The sequence below is a fragment of the Lepisosteus oculatus genome, chromosome 1, assembly GCF_040954835.1.
Source record: "Lepisosteus oculatus isolate fLepOcu1 chromosome 1, fLepOcu1.hap2, whole genome shotgun sequence".
Taxonomy (NCBI): Eukaryota; Metazoa; Chordata; class Actinopteri; order Semionotiformes; family Lepisosteidae; genus Lepisosteus; species Lepisosteus oculatus.
This window is the reverse complement of record NC_090696.1, coordinates 14717714-14727708: the sequence shown is the minus strand read 5'-3', so window position 1 is coordinate 14727708 and position 9995 is coordinate 14717714. Positions and strand designations below refer to the sequence as shown.

General features: G+C 50.2%; 1 protein-coding gene across 1 annotated transcript; it reads right to left on the bottom strand.

Moving 5' to 3' along the window:
* Positions 1 to 97: 97 nt before the first annotated feature.
* LOC102684914 (E3 ubiquitin-protein ligase DTX3L-like) lies at positions 98 to 9912 on the bottom strand. The gene is made up of 7 exons (XM_015344342.2): positions 9688 to 9912; positions 6799 to 6929; positions 6001 to 6217; positions 4991 to 5121; positions 2465 to 3982; positions 1622 to 1839; positions 98 to 509 (listed from the first exon to the last, which is right to left on the bottom strand). The coding sequence occupies exons 2-7, from the start codon at positions 6856 to 6858 to the stop codon at positions 440 to 442; spliced, it is 2214 nt and encodes a 737-aa protein (XP_015199828.2). The 5' UTR covers positions 6859 to 6929; positions 9688 to 9912; the 3' UTR covers positions 98 to 439.
* Positions 9913 to 9995: the final 83 nt, after the last annotated feature.

Here is a 9995-nt window from a genome sequence, read left to right as displayed (position 1 = left end):
GACTCCACAGCTGGCTGTGTCCAATCCTCACACTCACACAAGAGGAAGACAGGACACTAACCTACATCGATAACTTTTCACAGTGAAAGAGCTCTGATGACATGTGAAAGATTTTTTTTATTTTGCACAGTAAAGTAGCACTGATGCTGGGTTGCCAGGAAAAAAAGCAAAGAGCAGAGCTGACCTCACACACACCTGAACCCCCACAACAGCACACAGCCAGACCCTCGATGGTTGAGCCAGGGGATTGTTCATGGAGGAAACTCTGCCAGTGCAGCTCCACCTCTCTCCTGCTGCACAACTTTATCTGGACAGGAGGTACCCACAGGAGCTGGCAGAAGCATTGGCCGAATAAAACTAGTTTTCTCATTACTGCAGGTGTACTGTTGCCTCAGGCCATCGGTCTGTTTTCTGTACTGCTGTCTGATCTCCTCTCTCCTTACTGGACTCCTTTGTCCTTGAGTTCCTCCTTCACTCTCTTCAGGTAGTCTGGATCAGGATAGCCAAACCTGCACAGGACACAGACACACTCCAGCTGAATACTCAGACGGACCAGGAGAACAGCAAGGCTCATCATATAGGGAGACGCAGTGAGGCTGTGGCTGAGGCCAGAGGGCTTGAACCACGTCCCTCCAGGCATCTAAACCTGCCAAGAGACTTAGCCTTTACCAATACTCCTTGTTTCTCCTCTTGCACTGTGTAACGTACTGTGTTAGCAGTATTCCACCAGCAGCCATTATCACCCTGCAACACACAACTGGCAGCCCACTGAAGCAGGTGTGATCCTGGTCAGTACCTGGATGGGAGACCTCCTGGGAAAAACTAAGGTTGCTGCTGGAAGAGGTGTTAGTGGGGCCAGCAGGAGGTGCTCATCTGTAGTCTCTGTGGGTCCTAGGCATCGACCTTCGGATACGATGGAAAACCTCACCCTCTGTGGTCATTAAAAATCCCAAGCATTTCTCGAAAAGATTAGGGGTGTTACTCTGGTGTTATGGGCAAATTTCTCCCTGACCTTTACTAATCATGGCCTCCTAATAATCCCCATTATTAGGAGCCAGTTCAGGCCTCATCACTGCTCTCCTCCTCACTGAGTGCTGGTGTGTGGTGAGGTACTGGTGCACTATGGCTGCTGTCACATCATCCAGGTGGTGGAGGAGAGTCCCCATTACCTGTGAAGCACTTTGACTCCAGTGTCTAGGAAAGAGCTACAGTATATACAGTAAGTGTAAGGAATTGTTATTATTTATTTCAGGGCACTGTACCACTCTGAAAGAGCAATAAGCAGCCATTGAGGTTTCACTTTAGCAGAACATACTGTATTTACCTCTGGGTGCAGGTAGCTTTTATTATTATCGCCGTTAGTATAAAGACTGTTGTTGTGATTGCTGTACACATTACCCCAACCCCACAAACCCCAGAATGTTGTCAGGGCCTCCTGTTCAGCAGCTGCTGGGGACCCAGGTGTCCACAGACACGGGCAGCCGCTGGGCAAGTGAAGGGAGCTCAGAGGCTTTGGAGCCAAGTGAAGATCTGCTCCCCTTGGTTTGGGCATCCGAGCTGGACTGCAGCTCTGTATGCAGGTGAGTTTACAGGGGAGGAACGTGAATCCAGGATCACTCACGCCTGCGGGCCTCCACCGGTGTTGGTCTTGTGATGGATGTCGTTCCAGGTGACGACGTCCGCTGCTCCTGTGGTCCTGGACGTGCCCACTGTGAAGATCAGCTTCTGATCGAAGGCCTTCTTCAGCAGCATCAGCACATCACGGCCCTCAGGGCTGTCAGGCAGGTACGCTGTTCTCTCTGCTCCATGGAAAAGCCTGCCTGGGTTGGGATGCTTGTCCTGAAATCACATCCGACATCGGAAAGATAACATCGAGCCCACAGCAGTGCCTTTCAGCCACACGGAGAATCAATCAATTAAACTTCATTTTCTTTCTTCAAAGCCGCGGTTTAGAAATGTACTGCAGAGCCAGTGATTCACACCGTGAGCTCCCTGGAAGGCAGCAGATCTTTGGCTGCCACATAGAAATGGTCAACAAATTTAGAGGACACGCCACCTGCAACAGGGGGTGTCAGTGCTCAGAGAGCTAGGGTACTCCCCCACCAAAGGGTCAGTTCCACCACACACCCCTTGCTTATGGGTGACACTGATGTTTGCCACACAGTCAGCGGGGCATCAGCTGCCAGCTCAGGGTGGACTGCCCACAGCACCGTGACTCAGAAGGCCATCTCACCCAGAGTGTCGCGACACCGCAGTGGGTTTTGGCGGGAAAAAAGAGCTATTTAAATAGTTCATGGGAAAACGTTTTTTAACACGCGCGAAATCACACTGCCTGCAACCTCAAGGGAAAGATACCACCCCTGATCAGTGTTCCACTGGCTTCTACTGAGCCCCATGCTGGAATACCCTGCGGCAGGAAGCCAGGCCGAGCTGCCTAACTGCAAGACAGAAACCAGGCTCTTACCGTTTGTTTCCCATTGGGAATCGAGTAGTGAATCTCAATTGTGTTGAAGCTTGGGTATCCTGGTAGAGAAAATGGCTGTATGTTCCAAACCATGCTGCCATCAGGCTGGTTCCCCTCCACCCGCCCGAACACGTCCTTGCAGATGGGACAGGTGGGGCCCATGGCCTCCACTGACTTCTCCAGGCACTCCTTGCAGAACCGGTGCTTGCATCTCAGCGTCTCTGGACTATGGAAGGAGTCCATGCAGATTGGGCAGGTGTCCTCCTGGTCTTCTGTACTGTGGTCTTGGCCTCCAGTGGCCCCTTCAGGCCTGGCTGAGGGCCCCGAGCCCAAGGGCCCACTCCGCAGTCTCGCCCCCTCTGTGAAGACAGGACCCCCCAGCTTGGCTTCGATCTCTGTCACCACGGGACTCAGGTGCTCTGGAAAACCGATCAGCTTCCAGTGGCCAGGTGCTTCCACATCAATCACAAGAGGGTGGCGAGCACAGATTTCTCTGAAGACTGTCTTGGCCTTCTCTGTGTCTTTGGGGTCCTGCAGTGTGCAGCCCATGATCTTGGTGGCCACTTTCTGGTAGAGCTGTATGAACGCACGGAGAGCGTGAGACTGCAGGTTTGCTCTGCCTTCCCCAGGCTCAACTTTCACCTTCAATGTCATTGCAGAGTCATCCAGGTCTTGTGCCCTAATTATCACTCCATATTTCTGCTGGATAGCCGCCACCTGATTTATAAACAGACAACGGATGAAGTGAAAGTAAGTCTGGTGTATCTCCAGGCCCTGGTCCACCAGAGGGTCCTGGCTCTTTATCTCCAGCTCCGGCACCGACTCCACACCAGATCTGAAACTTGTTGTTGCCCCTCCACCCATCCGGGCCTTGGCCAGACTCCTTGCAGGTCCGATCACCTGGCAGCCCTTCGCAGTGACGCTCAGAACCAGCCTGGCCTCTTCTCTCTGCGCCTCGGCCACGTGATCCAGGCTGGGCTGGGGGATCTGGACACAAGACGCGTGGGACGCCACGTCCTGGAAGAGGCTGATGAACTCTTTCTCGGCTCTCTCCACTGTGGCCTTGCCTTCACTGCCTCCTGCTGGATCGATTGACACCGAGACGTTGGGGGTGATCGCCACCTTGTTCTCTCGCTCGATCTTCTGAATCTCATCCTTGTAGGCCTTGCTGACGTAGTCAAAATGCAGCAGGGGCACAGGGATGGGCGCCTTGCTCCCTGGCACACCTGGTTCTGCCGTGTCTGTAGCACTGGGACCAGGGTCCCCATTAAGCAGCCCCAGTGGGGCCCTGGCTGGCCCGCTCTCTGCCCCCTCGGGTTCTCGGGGGGCCCTCTGGGAATTCGGAAGGCACTCGCAGAATGCCCGGTGGAACTTGGCCACCTCCTCGAAGGAGCCCGTCATGGTGAATTCACGCGGAGAAGGGCTCCCTTTCCCATACAACAGCAGAAGACGCTCTGCTGCCTGCGCGCCAAGCCCTGTGAGATCTGCCTGCACCGTCACTCTCACTGGGATCTGCTCCTGGAAGACACACGGACAAGCACGGAGCTCAGACTTCGGATGCACAGCAGTTCAATCCTTCCTGGGATTGACCACCAGCTTAATTTGCTTAGTTTGGACAAATGACTGGAGGTTTTTCTTTGTTTTTTTCATCATGCATGTCTCTTCTGCACCTCTCCCACATGCTGATGACCCATTGCCTTGTTTTTTTCTAAACGGTGAAGATTTTTTAACCTGCTCTCTTGTTTTTCTCATCTAATGCATGTGTGTTTCCTATCTGTTAAAAGGTTTACGTTTGTGTTAATTATGTATTGTGTTCCGTCTTTTAGCTGCTTTGAAAAGCAAATTTCCTGTCTGGGACAATAACGGAAGGGAGTACAGTAATTTGTTCAGCGAGCTCTCTGCGCTGAGGAAGGACAGAGACTGCAAGTCTGCGAATCCCAGGGAGTCACTCAGGGCTCCCTTGGGACCAGCACTTTGAGAAAAAAACCCAGCTGTAAGAGCGCAGCAAAGCATCTCTGAATATCGTCTGTATTACTTGAGAAAATTCTTCATTAAAAAAACATTAACCTGGAGTTCATAAACTGCACATCAGGAACCTGGCGCAAAGTTCAAAGGTCTGCACATTTCCAAGAAAGACAAGGTTTCTATAGAGAGAGCTTTAATATTTAAAAAAAATAAAAAAAGATTTTTTTTAAAAAAAGACCAGGCACTTGTGTCAGTTGAACTCTCCGCCACGGTATTGACTCCCTAACTGACGTCTCCATTTGCACAATCAAACCATTTTTGGAAAAACAAATCAATCTCTATTTCAGGGGATGTGGAGTTACTTCTACAACTGGATAAGAAAACGGACATTGGAAACATTAAAAAACCAAGAAAGGACCAGCACAGCTGGTTGTAGTGAGGGGCTGGACGACCTGGCCGATCGCTGGACCAAAGCTGGGCGTGTGCTGGGGGGGACACACTCGGGGGAGACATGCTTTAGGACCGACAGAACCGGGCCCAGCAGGAGCCTGCAGCACAGACCTGTATCGGTGTGGTGGTGGGGCTCTGAGGTGGGGCTCCAAGCTGTGACCGGGACTCTAAGAAGTGAACTCTCACTTTCATTTTGTCTTTCTCCAGCTCCAAGAATCTGTTCTCCAGCAGCCTTGGCACAGCTGTAAGAAACGAGACGAGACGAGAGACGAGATTCACTCACACTGCAACCTAAACTAAACTCCAGGGCTCTTTCATGGAGAGACGGCCTCAGTATTGGGGGTCTGTGGTCAGACACCCGTCCTGCAGGGTCCAGGCAAGCTGGATGGCAAGGGTCCAGGTGGAACAGGCCAGCAGGGAGTCTCAGGGGCCTAGGGCCTATGGGCCTGGTCAGCCAGAGCTGGTGAGACAAATTCATTTGCAGACCTTACACGTCTGTTTTTCTCCCTCAAAGCTGGGGAGAAACCATTCAAAAGGGAATTAAGACTTACACTCTCATGATGTTTCTCTTTAGAGTTTCAGGAAGGGATTTGTCACTGATGTTGTGCATATAATCTGCCTACAGTGTTAGTCGGGCATTCAAACTAGAACAAATCCTACTGGTTCTCTCAGTATATGTGTTTGGAAACACTGATGTTAAAATGGGGCGTGGGGACCCCAGTCTGCAAGAACGACCAATAGCAACTATGGGACCTCATGAAATGCAAAAGCAGATCAACATAAAGATCATTATAGGAGGCAATGCGGTGGCTCTGTGGCTAAGGCTCTGCACCTGTGGCTGGAAGGTTGCTGGTTCAAATCCCGTGGCTGGCAGACGATTGGGCCCCTGAGAAAGGCCCTTAACCCCAACTGCTCCAGGGGTGCTGTATAAATGGCTGACCCTGCGCTCTGACCCCAAGCTTCTCTCCCTGTCTGTGTGTCTGTGTCTCCTGGATAGCAAGCTGGGGTATGTGAAAAGACAAATTCCTTATGCAAGAAATTGTATATGGACAATAAAGTGATCTTATCAATAGGCCTGGTATGTAGACACAAGGAATAGCATGCAGTTACTACTGTCTCACCAAATGGGGGTGATATCTGCAGCTCATAATGTGGGGTACCCTCCACCAGCTGCATTGTTGTTATTTCACATTTTATTTTTTTGTTAAAGAAGCTCTGCAGCATCTTCTGTATTTTTATTTTCGTAGGCCTCTCTTTAGTTAGAAAGTCCACAGAGATCCAGAGCGGAGCTGTCGGGACAGGCAGTGGAGCTGGCTGCTCTGTCAGTGGGCTGTAATCCTGTAAAAGAAACCCAGCACAGTGAGATCTGCAGCCTGTGACCCAGCAGACAGGAGCAGAGGGTGCAGACAGGAGCAGGACAGGGTGCAGACAGGAGCAGGACAGGGAGCAGACAGGAGCAGAGGGTGCAGACACTGCAGGATAGGGTGCAGACAGGAGCAGAGGGTGCAGACAGAGCAGGACAGGGAGCAGACAGAGCAGGACAGGGTGCAGACAGAGCAGGACAGGGTGCAGACAGGGGCAGAGGGTGCAGACAGAGCAGGACAGGGTGCAGACAGAGCAGGACAGGGAGCAGACAGGAGCAGAGGGTGCAGACAGAGCAGGACAGGGTGCAGACAGAGCAGGACAGGGAGCAGACAGAGCAGGACAGGGAGCAGACAGGAGCAGAGGGTGCAGACAAAGCAGGACAGGGTGCAGACAGAGCAGGACAGGGAGCAGACAGAGCAGGACAGGGAGCAGACAGAGCAGGACAGGGAGCAGACAGAGCAGGACAGGGAGTAGGGGCGATATCTTTACTATAAAGCGGAGAGTGACTGACATGCGAGTGTCAGAATCCCGTTTGTCAGGTCTATGGCTCTTACCGTCTCCATGGGCTCCTCCCCATTTTCTGTCCCATGAATCTCTCCGCTGGCTGTTGCCATGGCGCTGGCCTTCAGCTGTATGGCTCTGCGGCTCTGACTGACTTCACCAGTGTCACTCAGGAAGTGGCTTCCTAAATTTTTACAAAAACAATACATTACGCCCTGTGATTCGAGGTTTTTTTCCTCCCCCAAGTCTCTGTCTTAATCATGCCTCTTTCCTCCTAGTTAAGAAAGCGCGGTACTCAACTCCAGCAGTCTCAGGATGTGGTAACTCACCCCTCTAAAAACACTCTGTCCAGTCTGAATCTGTCACAGGGCCGCACAAACAGCCTCTTCTGTGTCTCGCAGAAGCTACTGGACCTCTGCACTGAAAATCCAGTCCACCATGTAAAACAACAGTTCCAGAGTCCAAAAGACAGCGTGCAGCTTGACTGAATCACCCCGCTCAAACAAACAACTGCAACATCCCAGCTGGGATTCAAACCCACAACTCTCTGGTCCAGAGTCCAGAAATCCATCCCCTGTTAGTGCCACACTATAGCTCCACACTCGTCTACACTACTGCCACACTATAGCTCCACACTCGTCTACACTACTGCCACACTACAGCTCCACACTAGTCTACACCACAGTCACACTATAGTTCCACACTCGTCTACACTATGGTCACACCATAGCTCCACATTCATCTACACTACTGCCACACTATAACTCCACACTCGTCTACACTACTGCCACACTATAGCTCCACACTAGTCTACACTACTGCCACACTACAGCTCCACATGCACCTACACTACTGCCACACTATAACTCCACACTCTTGTACACTACTGCCACACTATATCTCCACACTAGTCTACACTACTGTCACACTATAGCTCCACACTCGTCTACACTACTGCCACACTATAGCTCCACACTAGTCTACACTACTGCCACACTACAGCTCCACACTCGTCTACACTACTGCCACACTATAGCTAAACACTCGTCTACACTACTGTCACACTATAGTTCCACACTCGTCTACACTATGGTCACACCATAGCTCCACGCTCATCTACACTACTGTGCCACACTATAGCTCCACACTCATGTACACTTCTGTCACACTATAGCTCCAAAGTCGTCTACACTACTGTCACACTACAGCTCCACACTAATCTACACTACTGCCACACGACAGCTCCACATTCGTCTACACTACGGTCACACTATAGCTCCACACTCGTCTACACTACTGCCACACTATAGCTCAACACTCGTCTACACTACGGACACACTATAGCTTCACATGCACCTACACTACTGCCACACTATAACTCCACACTCTTGTACACTACTGCCACACTATATCTCCACACTAGTCTACACTACTGTCACACTATAGCTCCACACTCGTCTACACTACTGCCACACTATAGCTCCACACTAGTCTACACTACTGCCACACTACAGCTCCACACTCGTCTACACTACTGCCACACTATAGCTAAACACTCGTCTACACTACTGTCACACTATAGTTCCACACTCGTCTACACTATGGTCACACCATAGCTCCACGCTCATCTACACTACTGTGCCACACTATAGCTCCACACTCATGTACACTTCTGTCACACTATAGCTCCAAAGTCGTCTACACTACTGTCACACTACAGCTCCACACTAATCTACACTACTGCCACACGACAGCTCCACATTCGTCTACACTACGGTCACACTATAGCTCCACACTCGTCTACACTACTGCCACACTATAGCTCAACACTCGTCTACACTACGGACACACTATAGCTCCACATGCACCTACACTACTGCCACACTATAACTCCACACTCTTGTACACTACTGCCACACTATATCTCCACACTAGTCTACACTACTGTCACACTATAGCTCCACACTCGTCTACACTACTGCCACACTATAGCTCCACACTAGTCTACACTACTGCCACACTACAGCTCCACACTTGTCTACACTACTGTCACACTATAGCTCCACATGCACCTACACTACTGCCACACTATAACTCCACAGTCTTGTACACTAGTGCCACACTATATCTCCACACTAGTCTACACTACTGTCACACTATAGCTCCACACTCGTCTACACTACTGCCACACTATAGCTCCACACTAGTCTACACTACTGCCACACTACAGCTCCACACTCGTCTACACTACTGCCACACTATAGCTAAACACTCGTCTACACTACTGTCACACTATAGTTCCACACTCGTCTACACTATGGTCACACCATAGCTCCACGCTCATCTACACTACTGTGCCACACTATAGCTCCACACTCATGTACACTTCTGTCACACTATAGCTCCAAAGTCGTCTACACTACTGTCACACTACAGCTCCACACTAATCTACACTACTGTCACACTACAGCTCCACACTCGTCTACACTACTGCCACACTATAGCTCCACATTCGTCTACACTACTGTCACACTATAGCTCCACACTCGTCTACACTACGGACACACTATAGCTCCACACTCGTCTACACTACGGACACACTATAGCTCCACACTCGTCTATACTACGGCCACATTATAGCTCCACAATCGTCTACATATGAAAACTGTAGCTTAGTGTAGCAAAGCAAAATAATTATAGAATGTATATGCTCTATTTTACAAGATTATATCAACTCCAGTCACTTTCTCTTTCACACCTTGAACTCGGCACTTCCGTCAATTACAATTTCGACAACACCTGTGTGTTTACATTTCGACAAACTAAAGACAAGACAAACTAAACTGAATGAATACTAAAGTAAATAAAATTATTAAATATAAAACGTCGCTACAACACTGAACTGGTGGAATGTAAACAGGAAGTATAAAGTGAATTGTTACCTTATGAAGACCTCGACACTGCCCAGCTATCAGATCCTACACTGCTTCTCTGCTGCCGGAGCAAAGCACAGCGTGTCTTTCTAAAGTCAAATTAAGACTAGGTGTCCACAATAAGAGATCAAACAGATTTGTTTTTGAACCGTTTTCTGACTCGGCGGTGGAAGTCCGACTGCTCTACGCCCAGACTGGCATTCACTTTCGGTTCGGCTAAAATGAAAGAGAAACAGCGAAGGAGTCCCGCAGCTTCCAACAACGGACAAAAGGGGGCGCTGTCCTGCTGTCTTATCTGCGCGAACCGAACTTTCGCT